The 20092-nt window shown below is 38.1% G+C and overlaps 1 protein-coding gene across 1 annotated transcript; it reads left to right on the top strand.

The window, feature by feature from the left end:
• Positions 1-196: 196 nt before the first annotated feature.
• LOC130551015 (GTPase IMAP family member 8-like) lies at positions 197-19710 on the top strand. The gene is made up of 7 exons (XM_057328553.1): positions 197-392; positions 1629-2333; positions 3027-3728; positions 15913-16614; positions 17214-17864; positions 18434-18604; positions 19098-19710. The coding sequence occupies exons 1-7, from the start codon at positions 197-199 to the stop codon at positions 19340-19342; spliced, it is 3372 nt and encodes a 1123-aa protein (XP_057184536.1). The 3' UTR covers positions 19343-19710.
• Positions 19711-20092: the final 382 nt, after the last annotated feature.

Below are 20092 nucleotides of genomic sequence, written 5' to 3'. Positions count from 1 at the left end.
AGGCGGCATGGAGGAGTCGAACGAGGCGTTCAGGAGCCGCCAGGCTCACCTCTTGTTTGGCTTCCGCCAGAGGGGGACCCCCGTGAAAGACTTCGCCATGGACTTCCTGACCACCGCGCGCTACTCGGGGTTCACCGAGGCAGAATTGAAGGTAATCTTCAACAGCTGCCTCGATGAACCCTTCGAGCCAGCTGAGATGCGCCGGTTGAGACCCCTGGGCTTCGTGGACCAGGTCCAACTTGCGATGAATCATGAGGAACCCAGGGGAATATCCATGGCGGAGCCTCTCACGGGGCTGGCGACCATCCAGGAGGATAGCCCCTTACAGGTCGGGGTTTTGGGTGTCACCACGCCATCCTCCTTTCCCCCGGCAGCTCCTCCTCCGCCCATCAGCATCCGTGGCCGGCGTAGACGAAGGGAGTCGTGGGACTCCCCGTCCGACTCCTCCGGTACGGAGCTAACCAGGCTCCCCATCGCTTCTCTCCAGCCGGCCACACGTCCTGTGGGCCGGGCCAAGAAAAAGAAGCCGAGGAGGGGGATGCTGAACCCTGCCCAGCCAGTGATCCAGCCGGCGTCCAGTCCGGTGCAGCCGGCGTCCAGTCCGGTGTCCAGTCTGATGTCTAGTCCGGTGCAGCCGGTGTCCAGTCTGGTGCAGCCGGCGTCCAGTCCGGTGTCCAGTCCGGTGTCCAGTCTGATGTCTAGTCCGGTGCAGCTGGTGTCCAGTCCGGTGCAGCCGGTATCCAGTCCAGTGTCCAGTCCGGTGCAGCCGGCGTCCAGTCCGGTGTCCAGTCCGGTGTTAGTCCGGTGCAGCCGGTATGCAGTCCGGTGCAGCCGGAGTCCGGTGTCCTGTCCTGCCCAGCCGGTGCAGCAGCCGGCCTTCCAGCCGGCGTGTAGCTCGGCCCAGCCGGCAACGCAGCCGGTTCCCAGCCTTGTGCAGCCGGCCTTCCAGCCGGCGCCCAGCTTTGTCCCGCCGACGTTCCAGTACGTTCCTGCACCGGACTGGACACCGGACTGGACGCCGGCTGCACCGACTTTAAATTAAAGTCTTTGTTAACCCCGTCATTGCCGCTGCCTGCGTTTGGGTTCTTCCCTCCTTGATTCGTGACATAAACTAAACTTTTAATAGCTCTCCACTGTCTGCCATATGTGTTCATACTCTATATGTTTTCTATGGTCATGTCCTGTTGCAATATTTAGGGTTGTGTCATGGTGACAATGTGTGGGGAATAAACAAAGCTGTGAAGAAGATTTTCCCCAAGGGGACAATAATGTGTAAAGTGTAAAGTCTCATATTTATACAGGGATCACACATTAACATCAAATTTCACATGTAACAACAAAGGATTTTTTGTTAGTTGAAGACGTTTTACCACTCATTCTAATATATTTTTGATATGAGTTGTTGTGAGATGATAAAAATGTTTTTGGGATTTTAAAATCTGTTTTACATTGTTTATATCAAGCCTTAAATATGCTTTAAGACCTTTTCTCTGTTTCGTTGAAGCTTGGACACATTCTTTAATTAATTAGTGATTTTATTTATTTATATTTAAAGCAGTTGAAAGGACCTTTAAAGACTCTCAATACAACAGAATTTTACATAAGTGTGTTTTGTGTATTTGTTGCAGGTGACACTCAGAAGCTCTCAGAGTTGAGGATTGTGTTAATGGGGTCTAGAGGAGCTGGGAAGAGTTCATCAGGAAACATCATCCTGAACAGAGAAGAGTTTGACTTGAAGAGAACTGCTGAGTGTGTGAAGAGACAGAGAGAAGTAGCAGACAGACACATCACTGTCATAGAAGCTCCAGGATGGTGGATTGATGTTCCTGTAGATCAGAGCTCAGAGTTACTGAAACAAGAGATTTTACTCAGTGTGTCTCTGTGTCCTCCAGGACCTCATGTTGTTCTACTGGTTATACATGTGGACACTAGATTTACAGAGGATGAGAGAAAAGTTTTGCAGGGTTATGTGGATCTTCTCGGTGAGAGAGTCTGGAGTCACACTATAGTGCTCTTCACTCATGGAGACTTTCTAGGAGACACATCTATAGAGCAACACATTGAGAGTGAAGGAGAGGATCTCCAGTGGCTGGTGGAGAAATGTGGGAACAGATATCATGTTCTCAACAATAATAACAGCAGTGATGACACTCAGATCAAACATCTGCTGGAGAAGATAGAGGAGACAGTGATGAAAAACAACGGCTGCCATTTTGAAATAGACAGAAAGATTTTACAGAGGATGAAAGAACGAAGGCGAGCAGAAGAAGAGAGAGCAGAAGAACGAATGATGAGGATGAAGAAACAGAGAGAGATGATCAGATCACAGATGTGTGAGTAAATAACACAGTGCTGAACTACACATTGAGAGCATTCAGCTGACTGAACATTAAAGCCATATCACACTAACAGTCATGCTGTTAGAATCTTAACAGCTGGACTGTGAGTGTGATATTGTTTTTAATATACTGTACATTTAGTAGTTTCACATAAAATATTCATTTAAAATTACACATTTATTATTATTCTATTACAGGACCAATCGGCCATTTAAAATACAGTATTCCAGAGGGCAGCGTAATAATTGGGTTTAATAGTTAAAATGGTTATTGTTTTTTATTTGTGTCTTAAATTCAGTAGATCACAGAAGGTCTGTCATAAAATTTCAGATGTAACTAAGTTTTGCTGCTCATATACAAATGCAAAAGGGTATAAGAATGTTCACTGGCTTACAGCAGTGTTTGGCAGAATAATTCTAAATAAAACGCAATGAAAATGTAAAAAAAACTATTAAGACAATTAAGAAAACTGTAAGGTGTTATGAAATTGCTTTTTAATGCCTGTACATTTAATATAGTTCCTGTAAGTATATTTCACTGATATATTGCTAATATTATAAAAAGTAAATGTACTGTATTATATTGTTGTACATGTATTGCCTTGTTAAAACTTATATTATACGCCACTGTGAAGTATGTAGTAATTTATATTTTTCCATTCAAATGTATTTTGTGTGTTTGTTGCAGGTGACACTCAGAAGCTCTCAGAGTTGAGGATTGTGTTAATGGGGTATAAATGTGCTGGGAAGAGTTCATCAGGAAACATCATCCTGAACAGAGAAGAGTTTGACTTGAAGACAACTGCTCAGTGTGTGAAGAGACAGAGAGAAGTAGCAGACAGACACATCACTGTCATAGAAGCTCCAGGATGGTGGATGAACGTACCTGTAGACCAGAGCCCTGAGTTACTGAAACAAGAGATTTTACTCAGTGTGTCTCTGTGTCCTCCAGGACCTCACATTGTTCTACTGGTTATACGTGTGGACATTAGATTTAAAGAAACTGAGAGAAAAGTATTTCAGGGGTATGTGGATCTTCTCGGTGAGAGAGTCTGGAGTCACACTATAGTGCTCTTCACTCATGGAGACTTTCTAGGAGACACATCTATAGAGCAACACATTGAGAGTGAAGGAGAGGATCTCCAGTGGCTGGTGGAGAAATGTGGGAACAGATATCATGTTCTCAACAATAACAACAGCAGTGATGACACTCAGATCAAACATCTGCTGGAGAAGATAGAGGAGACAGTGATGGAAAACAACGGCTGCCATTTTGAAATAGACAGAAAGATTCTACAGGTGGTGGAGGAGAGAAGGAGAGCAGACAAGAGTGCAAAAGAGCGAATAAAGAGGATGAAGAAACAGAGAGAGATGATCAGAACACAGATGAGTGAGTAAACTTCACAGCACTGATCTACACACTGAGAACATTCAGCTGACTGAACATTAAAACAATATCACACTAACAGTCCAGCTGTTAGACTTCAGCATGTCTGTTATTACCTGCAGTCTGATGCAGTCTAACAGCTGGACTGTGAGTGTGATATTATTTTTAACATATACAATCAGCTGGTTGTAATTGCAAATAATGCATGACTACTCACAAAGTAGTTTCACACAAAATATTCATTTAAGAATATTTGAGGATTTCAAATATAAAAGCCTCTATAGTGCACCTGACATGTTTAAACAAGCATTTTTATCAGGCTCTTATGTTTAGATTTAGTAATTTCACTTTAATGGCAATGAAAATGTTATTAGTCAGAAGGATAAATAAAATGGCTTATTTTCACAAATGTCACTTTAGCCATTTCATTGGTATTTATTTAAAAAATTTAATGCGAAACAGATGTTGAAAGCATTTGGTCAATATCATGATCTCATTTTTAAGGAGGTGGCGTTTAGCAGCTTTTGCATCTGAGCTCCTCATTTCTTATTATTCTATTACAAGACCAATCAAAATACAATATTCCAGAGAGCAGTGTAAAAACTGGGTTTAATGATTAACATGGTCGTGTTTTTAGTTGTGTCTCAATAGATCACAGGTACAGTATAGGTCCAAAAATTTCAGATGTTGATTCAAGAAGTTTTTGCTGTTCATATACAAACGGTTTGTTGTTGTGAGTTGTGAGAGTATAAGAATGTTGACTGATATTTAGTATTAAAACTAACAGCGGTGTTTGGCAGAATAATTTTGAATAAAATGCAGTAAAAATGTAAAAAAAACAGGAGGATGGCTAACCGCACACTGATCCACTCAAGACTCAAAAAAGTCTACAAAAACATGTTGTTTGTATTATTTATCTTTTTTATTTTATATCGTGCAAAGTGCAAGTGAATAAAACCAGACACACGAGCAAACGTTTCAGCACATGGCTATCTTCAGTGCTCACATAGCAAACTGTCACGGTTCTGCCTTCCTGTTTCTGAACTTCTAGTCGTGTGGCAGGATCGGGACAGAGCCCTTAGGTTTTATATGAGAAAGCCATGAGTTGTTTGTTTTGACATCTCATGTGTTTTCTCGTGTCTCGTCATTGGCCCCGCCCCTCTCGTTTCATGTATTGCTTCCCTCTCGTGTCTAATGTTCCTCACCTGCACTGTAAAAAAAAATCCGTAAAATTTACGGTGAAAAACTGGCAGCTGTGGTAGCCAGAAATCCACCGTAAAAAATACGGTTGCAACGTTATTGGTTTTACGGGATTGCACCCACTGTACCGTATATTTTACAGTTGATAATTTTCTTTTTTACGGTTCATAACTGTCTAATTTACTTGTTTATGCTGTTATAAAAACAGTTTATACCTGTCAAATTCCAGGATTTACATTGTATTAATTACGGTTCATAACCATCTTTTTTACAGTTCAGCACTTTCTAATTTAAAGATTTACATTGTATTAATTACGGTTCATAACCATCTTTTTTACAGTTCAGCACTTTCTAATTTAAAGGTTTACATTGTATTAATTACGGTTCATAACCATCTTTTTTACAGTTCAGCACTTTCTAATTTAAAGGTTTACATTGTATTAATTACGGTTCATAACCATCTTTTTTACAGTTCAGCACTGTCTAATTTAAAGGTTTATGTTGTAATAATTACAGTTAAACTCTATAATTATTTGCTAAACATTCAGATTTAACCTTTAAGAAACTATTAAAATTACTGTTAAACTAATTGATAAATATCTTACATTTGCAAACCTAAATCAAATCATCAAAACCCATCAAAATCTATAAAAGACAAAGACATCAGTGAGGTCCCAAGTATCTTTAATAAAGACTGGCAGGCATTTAAGACAAAATATTAGTGCATTTTTCTGTTCTCGTGTTTCAACTGGTATACAGTGGTTTAATTAAAATCGTTCAGTCCAGTCTACATTTAAAGTGATGCTTCACCCAAAAATGAAAATTCTGTCATCATTTACTCACTCTCTTGTCATGTCAAACCTGTACTGTATATATTTCTTTGTTCTGCTAAACACCAAGGAATATATTTGTAAGAATGTCATTTACCAAACAGATCTCATCCCCCATTGACTCCCATAGTATTTTTTTTCCCTACTATGGCAGTAAATGAGGGATAAGATCTGTTTGGTTACTGACATTCTTATAAATAGCTTCCTTTTTGTTTAACCGAACAAAAAATGTATACAGGTTTGGAAGAACCTGAGAGTGAGGAAATGACAGAATTTTCACTTTGGGGAGAACTATCCCTTTAAAGTGATACTTCATGCTTAAAATCAAAATTTCCCCATGTTTTACTTACCCTCACGGCATCCTAAGTGAATGTGACTTTCTTCTTGAAGAATAATGCAATCAAAGTAATAATACCACGTATTCTTTGACTTCCAAGCGGCAGAATGTGAGTGAATGGGGGGGATTTTTTGAAGCTCCAAAAAGTGCATCCATCGATGAAAGAAGAACGGCTCGACACGGCTCCGTGGTCTTAACAAAGGTCTTCTGAAGCGAATCAATGCGTTTGTTTAAGAGAAATATGCATATTGACAACGCTATTAAGGATAATGTCTAACAGCCGCTGCAGGCGAAAGAGAGGCTTGTTTTTCCGTTAAATGATGGCGACGAAAGCTCCCGCCCAGAAGAGGCGGTGTTTATATTGGCGAAAAATGCTGTTCGTCACAGGAACTTACTTAGGGTGAAGACTCTGCGTCATTTGCCGGAGAAACAAGCCTCTCGCTCGCCTGCAGCGGATGTTGGACATTATCCTTTATAGCGTTGTCAATATGTATATTTCTCTTAAACAAACGCATGGATTCGCTTCAGAAGACCTTTGTTAAGACCACGGAGCCGTGTCGAGCCGCTCTTTGATCAATGGATGCACTTTTTGGAGATTTAAAAAATTGCCCCCCATTCACTCCCATTCTACTGCTTGGAAGTAAAAGGATACGTGGTATTATTACTCTGACTCCATTATTCCTCAAGAAGAAAGTTACATTCACTTAGGATGCCTTGAGGGTAAGTAAAACATGGGGAAAATTTGATTCAAGCCTGAAATAACCCTTTAAGAGATTAAAACTTGGAAACAGTCTGTAGGCCACCTTTACAAAGTCTCTCACCCCGAGTATAAACTTGGAAACAGTCTGCAGACCACCTTTACAAAGTCTCTCGCCATTCATGATCAGAAAGGTCAGCGATTAGGGTGAAGACTGGGAGTAGCTTTTTGTTTTTCTTTTCCACCTCCTTTATTCCCTTTCTCCGGATTGAGGATGAAAAAAACACCTTGAAAAGAAAAAAAAAACATTTATAAGTCTGTAAATGAAGCTACACCGTAATGAATCTCCCCTCCTAAGTCTCTTTACATACCTTTGCAGGAATTCAAGCACTGACGCCAGTTCAGTAGGGTAGTTAATTTTGGAGCAGTAATAACTGCAGAACATTAGGCAAACAGCAGAGATGAAAGAAGTGATGTCATCATTCACAATCTTGCGGTCCACAGCTAGCATGAATCGGACAGCAGCATAGCAGGAGGGTCCTGTAGATACATTTCAATGCAATATACATAAATTTATGAACGTAAGATTATTGTGTATTTACATATACAGTATGGCAAGAATATTATACAAATTGCAGTTTATTTAGTACTGCCCTGAAATAACCATTTCACAAAATAGATTTTAGAAATAATAGAAATAAACCAGTTCTAAAGTTTAGATTTGTGTAAACCGAGTTATTAATCTGTGTTGTGGAATATATGAAAAACATATATTATGTGGAACAGTTTGTTCTGTGCAGAACTAATTAAAAATTGCAATTTGTATGATTTGTATCTTATTTCTTAAATTGATAGTTCACCAAAAATTAAAATTGTCTCAGCATTTACCCTGTATGACTTTCTTCTGCAGAACACAATTTTGAAGAATGTTGTTAACTGGCCCCCATTGACTTGTGTTGGTTTCGTGTCCATACAATAGAAATGAATGGGTGCCACTGCTGTTCGGTTACCAGCATTTTTTTTAAATATCTTCTTTTGTGTTCTAGTTTAAAATGATAAGAGGGTGAGTAAATGATGACAGAATTTTCATTTGTGGGTGAACTATCACTTTAATCCCTATCATTTTGCATACTCTGCAAGGGGCATGTAAACTTATAAACTCAACTTTATAGTTAAACATTTAATCATTAAAGCTTTAGGGTTCTACTGTATATTAACAAAACGTTCACTTACCACACACACAATAATGCAAGGCGTCACAGGCAGGTTTTCTAACTCCACATCCTTTGCCAGGCTTGTCTCTTCTACATAATGGAGGAGCTCCTCTTTCTCATCAAAACAGGAGAGAGGTAGAAGAATCATGCCTTTCACATCCTCTGAGCAACCATTTCTGTACTCTCAAAACTTCTAGTTTTGTGACAGCAAGGGCATGTGGAGTAGCAACACGTGAATCTATTTTGTTTACGGTAAAAATGCACACTTGAACACGCACCGTGGTTTAAGGTGAAGTTTGTTATGTAAAACATGCTACCTAAGGATTTGCACTGATATCACACAGAACTGACAGCTAAACATTTAAACTACGTGAACAAATACACACTCTACTACGGTTTCAAACACATAAATTATATTTCACAAACTGGGCAGGACATCTAGAGCTTGCGAGTTTTACTACATCCGCTGCCAGGCATGTTTAAACAGTGTAGCCTACATGCTAACTTACTCGTATTTAAAACGATGCACTGCTTGATTCTATTTAGCAAAAGTACTTAACAAACATATATTTTACAGAATATTTCCACGGATCAAGAGCTCTCACGCTTTAGGACTTGCAAGTCTGCCTACATGCGCTGGCTAGTTAAATATGTTTATGCCCCGTGAAAACAGTGTACATTCTACTCGTGTTTAAAATCACACACTGCTAAAACCGTTAAATCCAACTTACCAATATGCCCAATGCCATACATATATATATATATATATATTCCACTGATTTGTAGTTCAGCTCCGACAGTGCTTCATCAGAATCGTCACTGTTGAAACGCGGGAACGCAAACTTTACGTTACTGTGTGCTCCGCGCCAATGAGTATTCAACCAATCACATCCTTTGTTCACGAAGCCAAGGCGCAACGTATATCTTGATTGGATGATGCTTAACGGTTATGTTTTAAATGCTTGTTGAGTTGATTGCTTTACCATAAAATACATTCTTGAGTTCAGAGACAAAAAATTTGTTTCACACAATCTAAAAATGTAAAAGCACTGCTAATTACATAAAAACAATATTTAAATTATCAAAAGTGACAAATGTCAAGGTGAAATTTTTTGGGGGGTTTAGGCAGACAATTTAAGCTAAACAATGTATAGAAGTCATTATATTACAACTTTACACAGAAAAAGATGATTTTATAACACATATTAAAACTGGTTTAAGTGCACACTGCACAGGGGAGTCAGATATGTTTATGTAGCCTATTTGTAATAAGAATATTTTTAAGACGTTCTTTTTTTACGGCAAATAATACAGTGTACTGTAATGTTTTACTCCAATAAACCGTATTTTCATATGTTTTTACCTGTTAAATGTACGGTCTTACTCCGTAAAACTAATTACAAATTTCCACTGTAAATTCTACGGGTTTCGCATGTTTTATGAAATACGGTTTTATACTGTAGCATTTATACGGTATTTTACTGTTAAATCTACTGACATTTTTTACAGTGTGCCCTGTGTAGTTATCCCTCATTTGTCTTGCCTATAAATGCCCTCATGTTTTTTTTGTCTTGTGCTCGTGGATTGTACTATGTACGTTTGATGTGTTTACCCGTGTTAGATGTCAACCATTATGTTCCATGTGCTCCATGTTCGCCGTGTTCCTATGTTCCTGTTTTCCCCTGTCTTAGTAAGTGTATAGTTTAGTCTTTGTCTAGTATTGTCTAGTTTAGTGTTTAGTTAGCCTTGGTCCTGTTGTTAATTTTATTATTTCGTTACCTTTTCGTTTACCCCCTCGTGGGTGTTTCCACCTCTTCTATGAGGTAAAATCCTCTCGATGCCCAGGGACTTCATGTCATTCAAAGAATGGTTAGCAGACTTAAAGTGATGAGAAATTGGTGATGTGTCATCCTGTCTCCTGATGGCACTCGTGTGTTCAATCATTCTTGTGCGTAATGCACGTGTAGTTTTGCCAACATATAATTGTGAACATGGACAGATGATAATGTAAATTACATGTGTACTCTTACAAGTGATGAATTGTCTAATCTTATAAGTTTTTGATGTATGAGCGTGTGTAAATGATTTACATTTGACATACTTGGTACAGGAAGTACAATTGTGACATGGGAAGTTACCCTCGGCATCGACAAGAGTGGTCGGAGAGGAGATATGGGTGTCAGCATGAACAAGATTATGCCTCAAATTAGAGCTCCTGGAAGAGACAAAGAGTGGTTGATCTTCAAAAACATTCAATAACTGGGGATCACTTTGAATAATGTGCCAATGGCTCTTGATAATTCTTTTAATGTCATTACTCAATGGACTGTATGTGGATTTGAAAGTACATGAAAAAACATTTCTTTTTTCCTTCTTAGTCAAATTACTTTCTTCCTGTTGTTGTAAACTAGCAACCTTTTCAAGTGCAACATCAAGCCAATTATTAGGATAACCCCATGATAGTCAACTGGCGGCCCGCCAATCATCATTCCTGGCCCGCATTAACATTTCAAATAAGTGGAGAGACTTTAAGAACGGTGTGCTTTAAATGTACGTCCTCCTCCAAAACGCTGCTACATTCAAAACAAAAGTAATTCCCGCGGCTCATAATGATTTACGTCTTATAAAGCGATTTGATCGGTCAGTCCAAGAAACGTAATGTTATTTACAACGTTATAATCAGCAATGCATTGCGCAGCCACAGGCAATCGGTTTGCGCACACGATAGGTCGCGTTCTAAAATGCGTTTTGTGCCCTTGAAAGTAGGCTAACTGTAGGAAGGGTACACCACGTGAACGGTTGTCTCAGATAAGGGGGAAACGGTGTTGTTTTTATTACTGCATTCATTATGTATACCGGCTATATTTACGAAAAACAGCTGTTCATCTCCCCCAGAACTCGCACTACAAAGGATCTGCCCTATAAGTGCGTGGGGCACATGAATGCGATTGGAATTAACCCGAAGATGTGATAATAGCGTTCAGTTTCTTGCACAGATCAATTGACTCGCTTTATAAGACGCTAATTTAACGTCAGGGCAGGGATTACTTTTTTGTTGAATGTATTTGCGTTTTTTACTTTTGTTGATTTAACTTTAATTAATTCAACCAAATATCTTCAGAAATATCTTCTTGAAAAAACAATGCCACCCACATCTCGATGTACTGGAGGACTGTGGGTGAGTACATTAGTAGCAATTTTTGGGTAAAGTAATGCATTAAGGAATATAAAATACAGTTAAAAAGACAATATCCCTTTTAATTTAATATCATGAAAAAGGCACAAATACTGGATGCAATATTTGTGTGCATGTTTTAATCATGGCCTATAAGTAACAGCAACAAAAACAGTATAAAAGGAACAAAACGCAATAAATAACAGAAACAAAATAACAGAAGAAATGAGGATATGGTAAAAAACTGGCCCGCATCCTATTTATACTTTTGGAATCTGGCCCTCAAAGAAAAGTAGTTGAAGACCCCTGATGTACAGGTTTTGGGCTTTAGCCTCAAAATCCTCTTTCTTAGAACAAATTCGATGGAGTCTCAAAAACTGGCTATAGGGCAGAGGTGGGTAGAGTATGGAATCAGAATTGTTGCAATATTCTGAATAAATAAACAATGATCCGCAAATAAATATAGAGAGTTTCACAAACATTTTTAAAATCCATATATGCACAAAAAGCGACCCATAAATATAATTATAACCCAACAATATTGATTTATTTAGCACAAGGAAAAATGGAGACGTATATCGTATAACACGCTATACTAAGAGCACTGCCACAGCCCTTATTATTAACTACAGTAAATTGATTATCTGCAGTTGTATACCAATATTTACTATGGTAAGGTTCGAAAACACAAATTTTACTAGGCCTACATCGTTTACTTTTGGGGTTGCTGTGTGAATTTGAGAATATATTGTGTGCACAAGATCAGTCAAAGGATCGACATCCTTTGTTGTGGCAAGAGTTAGACAGTATACAGAACAGTTAAACCACAGCAGAGATCATTCAAGAATGGGATAAACAGAGATGACTGATTAAATTATGTTTTATTTTGAATTATGAATGACATGACATAGAAATTCACAGTGCTGATGATTTCCTCCACGTTAGTTCTGCCATCATAATACTGGTAGTACACCGACAGCTGCAGTGCGCATTGCAATGCAAACGCTGCGCACCTTGAAAGGAGGCACGCGCTGAGTGTGCGGCGCGAACTAGCTGCTTACCCATGCAGTATTGGGGAAACAGATTACATTTTATCGAATGCCAAAATCGGAAATTTATCACTTTGATACATAAAGACAATAAAACGGCTGGCTTGCAGCAGACCAAATCAGTCCCCAGTCACCGGGATTGTCCACTCCAGTCCGTGCACGCTGTTATCAAGTCATAAACGTTTCAGTCGTTTGTTACTAACATACGGACAATGCATAGAAACACAAGCAATCATCACTGAGTAGTATAAAGAAGAGGCCATTCACATTTCTTAGTATATCACACATTTTAGGCCGCCATGTTAGCTCCCTGAATCTTAGTGCAGAGCAAAACGTGATTGGCTGAAGTTAGAACGTGCCCTACTGGACAACGAAAGCGATAGTTACCCGACTGGCTTGCGTAGATAGTGGGCGGAGTCTACCTATTTGTGGATTGTGTGCACGTCTTGACGTTAGAAATGTTTCAAAATCCACAAATGCACATAGAGCCATCCACAAATGCGTGCACTGATCCAGAAATGCGTGCAGCAATTCACAAATGCACAGAAAGCGATCCACAAATGTGCAGAAAGCGATCCACAAATGTGCAGAAAGCGATCTACAAATAAATGCCATTAAAATATATTTGTAAATATTTTTTATTTGCAAATCTCATTGTATTTATTTGTGAATTCCATTTCTTTTTGTGGAACGTCTAACATATATTTATGGTTCGCTTTTTGTGCATATGTGGATTTAAAAAATGTTTGTGAAACTCTCTATATTTATTTGCGGATCGTTGTTTATTTATTCAGAATATTGCAACAATTCTGATCCCATAGTAGAGTAGCCAAAATCTTTACTCAAGTAAAAGTACAAGTAACTAGAGAAATTGTTACTCAAGTAAAAGTCACTATTTTAAAAATTACTTGAGTAAAAGTAAAAAAGTATGCAATGAAAAAACTACTCAAGTAGCTAGTTACTTAGTTACTTTGTATCTGATTATATAGGCCTACTACATAAAATTAATATTAACGCCAATATTTTAATATCACATTTTAATCAATATTTTTAATTATCATAAGCAGATATCTTTGCAATATACTAGAGAGACTAAAGAATAGACAAACACAGAAGAGACAAGCATTTCTGTAAATTTCATCCTGATGTCAATGTAGTTTACACAACTTATTTAGAATAATAGACCATGTCAAACTAAAGCATGAACTAAACTCAGAGCATTTCCTAAGATGATCTAAAACAGTGGTCGCCAACCCGTCGATCACGATCGACTGGTCGATCTTTGAGACGTTACTTGTCGATGCCCGAAAGTAGGCTAATACGAAAATGGAGAGACAAATATATTGTGCCTGATCAATGTCCAGTTTTGCAAGCGCATCTCTCTTTCTCTTCATACAGTGGTTGTATGTTTTTAAGTTCTGCATTAATCTTTTCATGGCTGTATAAATAATGATTCCCTGGCCTGCGTGAGTTTTTAATGCGACCGTTATTATTAATCACATTTCATTGTGATGCGCGACTGCGCGTGATCGCTCTTCAGTGTTTCTAATGTCGGTGGTCAGTGATCAAACGCAAAATGAGACTCGCGCATGCACTGGCGTAACTGTCATTTGGAGGTCACTATACTGTTGCGGTGCATTACGCTTAAAAACAGTTTATTCATATGACATAAAAATGTCACTTGTTCGTTGGCGTTTTTGTGCTTTTACACTGGATGCGCAAGCAAGCGCCGCGGTTTCATACTGTCCGCGTATCTGGAATCGCGGCTCTCTGTCTTCAGCGAATGTAACTTACGAGTGTGAGCAACGGGGTATGGTGAGAAAGCGTCGCATTTTACTGTTGAGTTTGTCTGAAAGACAACATCGGTCTATTCACAAAGTTGTAATAGTGAATGATCCGCGGGTCTGTCAGTGATGGTAAACTGCACCAGTACTATCTCATGCGGGAGATGACATCTCCTGCTGATATCCTATTTATGTTTTCAATTAGCCTAATATGATCGCCCATTCCATACTACCTTTAGCTATTTTATGAAACAGATACTTATTGCCAAGACATTATTAGATGGGTAAAAGTAAATAGATAAATGATTTAAAATAAATAATTAACGTTGTTGTTATTATTAGGGCCTATTTATAACATTTCCATCTATATGATGTATTTACTTAATAAAGAAATGTTTTGATCTTGTTGTTGCTGGTCCAGAAAAGCATTGTTGTGGTGTAAATCCTGTATGATGGAGAATGTGTACAGGTGTTGATATTTTCCATCAGGTTGTGATCATAGTTTGTAACTTGGCAATAATGTAATCCTGTATAAGATGTAGTTGATCCTACACGAAGTACCTGTAGGCTATTTCAAAACTTTATTGTGTTCCGGTGCGTAAGGGGGTGGGGGGGGGTTTCTACAAAACACTTGTGCCCAGGGGCCCCTGAATTCTTAATCCGGGCCTGACTCCGCCCACCACTTTCGGACTGGAATAGACAAAATGTAAGAAAGGGACATGCAATCTGACTGCTTTAGTGGCATATCATAAAGCGTGTATTACTCACTTCATGTCCTCGTGGGTTTGGGACTGCTGTTTGCTGAACTTTTTCCCTATCGCATATCAGATTGTAATAAAATTTAGAAAATATTTGAAAATGGATATTCAAGTCATGTACCAAACCTGTTGCGCTTAATTGCACATTAGTGCTATATGCGTCCTTAATGTTCTCGATATGCGGTTGCTATCATCTATTGCAAGATTAATTACATTTTTGATATTTGATAGAAAACTTGTCTCCAATAAATGGAAAAAGTCACAACTTTGTAGTTTCATTTACATTTACATTTAGCAAACGCTTTTATCCAAAGCGACTTACAGATGAGGTAAACAATGGAAGCAATTGGAACAACATAAGGACAACAAAAAGCATAAGTGCAATAAAAGAAAACTGGTCTCATATTGCCCACCACAGTATACAGAGCTAAGTTCAAAACAAAATTTAGAAAGTTCGTTATATATTTGAAGCCTTTTGGGGGGAGGAGCCACCTACATTTTCGCGCTTCTAACGCCCATTGATATTTCCAACGAGTTATTGCAGAAACAATTTATTAAAGTATTGTTTTTGTCGTCTTTGTCCCCACCACTTTTCAAACAAAGTTAGGCTACGCCACTGGTTTACATGTTTCTCGTAAGCATTTACGATACGAGCGCGGGATATGGATAATGCAAACCACGATAGGTGATGTGCGTACATAATCATAAATACCTGCCAAAAGGGCTACCTCTCTATTATACATTTACAATAAAGCTTTCAGCGATACTGGATGACATAAACAATATTACTCACTTGTATATGAACGCACCCTGTAACAGTAACAACGGACTTTTGACAACTTTCGCGCAGCTTGGTAAGGCGAGCTCTGAACTACGTTCTGTTAATACTGCGCATCAATACTGAGTCATCTACGTAATGCCTTCTAGAGCCAAGAGAGCGCGCCAATCTATAACTCTAAGGTATAATAAAGTTCGCCTTTTCTACACTCGTTATTGTGTTTTCATTGTAATTTTTTTGTAAAAAGTGGGCACATTATCATGTTGTAGATGTCTTGTCTTTTTAAAACGTATATTAATCTCTACTGTAAAGTATATGGTAATTCATATTTTCACATTCAAGTGTGTTTTGTGTTTTCGTTGCAGGTGACACTCAGAATCTCTCAGAGTTGAGGATTGTGTTAATGGGGTATAAAGGAGCTAGAAAAAGTTCATCAGGAAACATCATCCTGAACAGAGAAGAGTTTGACTTGAAGAGAACTGCTCAGTGTGTGAAGAGACAGAGAGAAGTAGCAGACAGACACATCACTGTCATAGAAGCTCCAGGATGGTGGATGAGTACACCTGTAGATCAGAGCCCTGAGTTACTGAAACAAGAGATTTTACTCAGTGTGTCTCTGTGTCCTCCAGGACCTCATGTTGTTCTACTGGTTATTCGTGTGGACATTAGATTTAAAGAGGACGAGAGAAAAGTATTTCAGGGGTATGTGGATCTTCTCAGTGAGAGAGTCTGGAGTCACACTATAGTGCTCTTCACTCATGGAGACTTTCTAGGAGACACATCTATAGAGCAACACATTGAGAGTGAAGGAGAGGATCTCCAGTGGCTGGTGGAGAAATGTGGGAACAGATATCATGTTCTCAACAATAACAACAGCAGTGATGACACTCAGATCAAACATCTGCTGGAGAAGATAGAAGAGACTGTGATGGAAAACAACGGCTGCCATTTTGAAACAGACAGAAAGATTCTACAGGTGGTGGAGGAGAGAAAAATAGCAGACAAGAGTGCAAAAGAGCGAATAAAGAGGATGAAGAAACAGAGAGAGATGATCAGAACACAGATGAGTGAGTAAACATCACAGCACTGATCTACACACTGAGAACATTCAGCTGACTGAACATTAAAACAATATCACACTAACAGTATACAGGACGCAGGTCAAGAGGCGATCGTGCTTTTGCAGTTGTTGGACCTAGACTATGGAACAGCCTTCCATATCTTTGAGGTCTATGACCTATATACATGAGTTCAAATTTAGGTTAAAGCTTTACCTATTAGATCAAGCTTTCAAATAAGTAGAGGTGCACCAACTGACCGGCCAGAGACCGGAATCGGACGTTTTTTTGCATGATGGACGGGACCGGTAACCGGCCAGTCAGTCTCGCGTCTTGCCGATCTTCTGTTGCCTGAGACGCAGGCAGTAATTTTATTTAATAACGTTTTATTAAATAACGTTTAATAAAAAATGTTTGTTGCCACAATTATATTTTTGTCCACACAAGTAATTTCAAATATTAAAACATACACCTTCAGATTAAAAGATTTTTAAGAGCACGAGAAACATTTTTGTCAAGTGATCACAAACTTTTGACCGGTAATGTATGTTTATTTCCACAGACTTCGTACGTTTTACATTCAAGTGTGTTTTGTGTATTTGTTGCAGGTGACTCCCATCATCTCTCAGAGTTGAGGATTGTGTTAATGGGGTCTAGAGGAGCTGGAAAGAGTTCATCAGGAAACATCATCCTGAACAGAGAAGAGTTTGACTTGAAGAGAACTGCTCAGTGTGTGAAGAGACAGAGAGAAGTAGCAGACAGACACATCACTGTCATAGAAGCTCCAGGATGGTGGATTGATGTTCCTGTAGATCAGAGCCCTGAGTTACTGAAACAAGAGATTTTACTCAGTGTGTCTCTGTGTCCTCCAGGACCTCATGTTGTACTACTGGTTATACGAGCAGACTATAGATTTAAAGAGGATGAGAGAAAAGTATTTCAGGCATATGTGGATCTTCTCGGTGAGAGAGTCTGGAGTCACACTATAGTGCTCTTCACTTGTGGAGACTTTCTAGGAGACACATCTATAGAGCAACACATTGAGAGTGAAGGAGAGGATCTCCAGTGGCTGGTGGAGAAATGTGGGAACAGATATCATGTTCTCAACAATAACAACAGCAGTGATGACACTCAGATCAAACATCTGCTGGAGAAGATAGAAGAGACAGTGATGAAAAACAACGGCTGCTGTTTTGAAATTTTACAGCAGGTGAATGAGAAAAGAAGAGCTGAGGAAAAGAAAGCAACATCACAGATGAGTGAGTGAATCATATGTAGAATGAAATGTTCTACCCTCTTTCACTGTCCCAATACTGTAAATACAGTCAATCAGATCAGTAAGAAAATAGTGCACTCTAGGAGAAGTTACAGTATTAAAATTGTGGTTTAAAACTAGTAAGCAAAAATAGAGAGTATGTTATAACATAAAGCCTATGGAAAATTTTGTAAACAAACTGTTGTGTTGTTGGCTTGACAAAACGTGGCCTAAAAGTGTAAAATATTTGGACATTTTGAAATTTATAGAAAGTATAAGATAAATCTTTCAGTTTGTTGTTAACATGTTCTGACATGTTTTCTAGCATGTTTTCCCTCTTCAATTCCACTTCTATGTCTTCGATTTCGATTATATTAAATGTTGAAGTCTTCAGTTTTTTATTATGGACAGCAGGCCAATTACTTTAATCACATTAGAACTGCCTTATGTTTTGTTCTCTTATGAGTAATCAACCAAGAAATGGTGGTTTTTATTATTGCCAAGTATTTAACATGTTCTCTTATTCTCTATTATCAAATAGATACAATCTTCTTTCTTAATCATTGTTTTCAGTGAGTGAAGATGAGACGTCTGATACAGTCTCTCTGGGAATTTCTGCTTATGGTTCATTCAGATCTCGATCAGGTGCAGACAACAGCTCAGTTTTTGCATCATCACGCTCTAAAGACTTTCCTGTCTCATTTGCTGATGGATCATACAACAAGAAATTACAACAACCATTGAGTAAGTATATTTATTTTAATGTATTTGAAAACTTAAATGTTCTCTAAATAGCCTATATGAATTTCATTAGATAACAAAAGTTAAAACAATTTATCTTATCAGTTTCTTTATGTTTTGCTTGTGTGTTTGTATTCACTTGTCTGTAGTGCACATCTGGATGTACGACGTTCTAACACTTTCATAACTTTAACATTGTATGGTGAATTCTCCCTGCCATGAGCACCAGAAAATATCAACTCAGGAAAAACCTGCCCTTCTACTTAGGCTAAAGTGTGCAGAGTTTTGTAAATAATGGCAGGTTTACACTATGTGAAGAGAGAATTTTGCTTTTCACATTTTAGGCAACATAAAATATATTTTTTTTTAAAGTGCATTTTTCACATTTTATTATTTATTGCAATGTAAGAAAAACGTGTCACAGTCTTGCCGTGTAACTGCTATGTACTATTCAGGATGCATAAAACCATTTAGTAAGTATCTTCATTATTTCCAGGGAGTGAAGATGAGATGTCTGATTCAGTCTCTCTGGGAAGTTCCGGATATGGTTCATTCAGATCTCGATCAAGTGACAACAGTTCAGTTTTTGCATCATCACGCTCCAGTGACTCCAAAGATTTACCTACCAATTTTGCAGATGGATCTGTACCCTCCACTCCTCAGTCTGTAGAACATTCACACATCAAAAAAACCAAGAACACATCCACGATCTTAAAATTATTAAGAGGCAAACAGAATTAATGAGGAGAAAAACATGTAATGTTATTTGTCCTAAAGAAAACAAATGAATGAAATAATTTGTACCTGACTCAACACAAATTCTGTGACAAAGAATTTTCCATCTATTTAATAAATTCAAACTAAACTACTACCTTTTTTCCCAATAATAGTTTAACTGATACAGATAACTAACATCACTAAACCAATTACACAGAGCAGGGAATACAGTTTGTGATCAAGGTCATTTACACGGATGACATTGTTGATATTTTGTACAGTAACTGGCATTACATTTAATGCTTTATCATGTAAATATAATAATGGAAAATATTTTTATGTACTAATCGCAATCAGAAATTCTTCAATAAATTGCTCAGTTCAACCATAATGATCAAGAATATATGGATTATATATTTTTAAATATTTCTAAATATTTTTACCACTTGATACTCACTTTTATAATGCTTAGAAATAATATTCATATTCCTACCTTAAGTAGTTGATGACAGGCTATGTTTTACTCTTTTGCATTTATTGTATTGTTTGCTTGCAAGGCTTTTTTCCTTGAGCTTTTGACATTATATTATAACAGATAAGGAACTGTCTCCACTATTGTGAAACATTACAAATTCACCTTTTATATTAAAAACATTAAAAATGTATGAAATGTGTTCTTTTATTACTTAATAACACGATAGGCACTTTCTATGTATGTACATATGTATATACATGCATGTGTATATTTTACTGACATGCATTGTTTTAACAATT

The sequence above is a fragment of the Triplophysa rosa genome, unplaced genomic scaffold, assembly GCF_024868665.1.
Source record: "Triplophysa rosa unplaced genomic scaffold, Trosa_1v2 scaffold53_ERROPOS95913, whole genome shotgun sequence".
In the NCBI taxonomy this organism is placed as follows: domain Eukaryota; kingdom Metazoa; phylum Chordata; class Actinopteri; order Cypriniformes; family Nemacheilidae; genus Triplophysa; species Triplophysa rosa.
The sequence above is the reverse complement of the archived record's forward strand: the minus strand, read 5'-3'. Positions and strand labels throughout refer to the sequence as shown.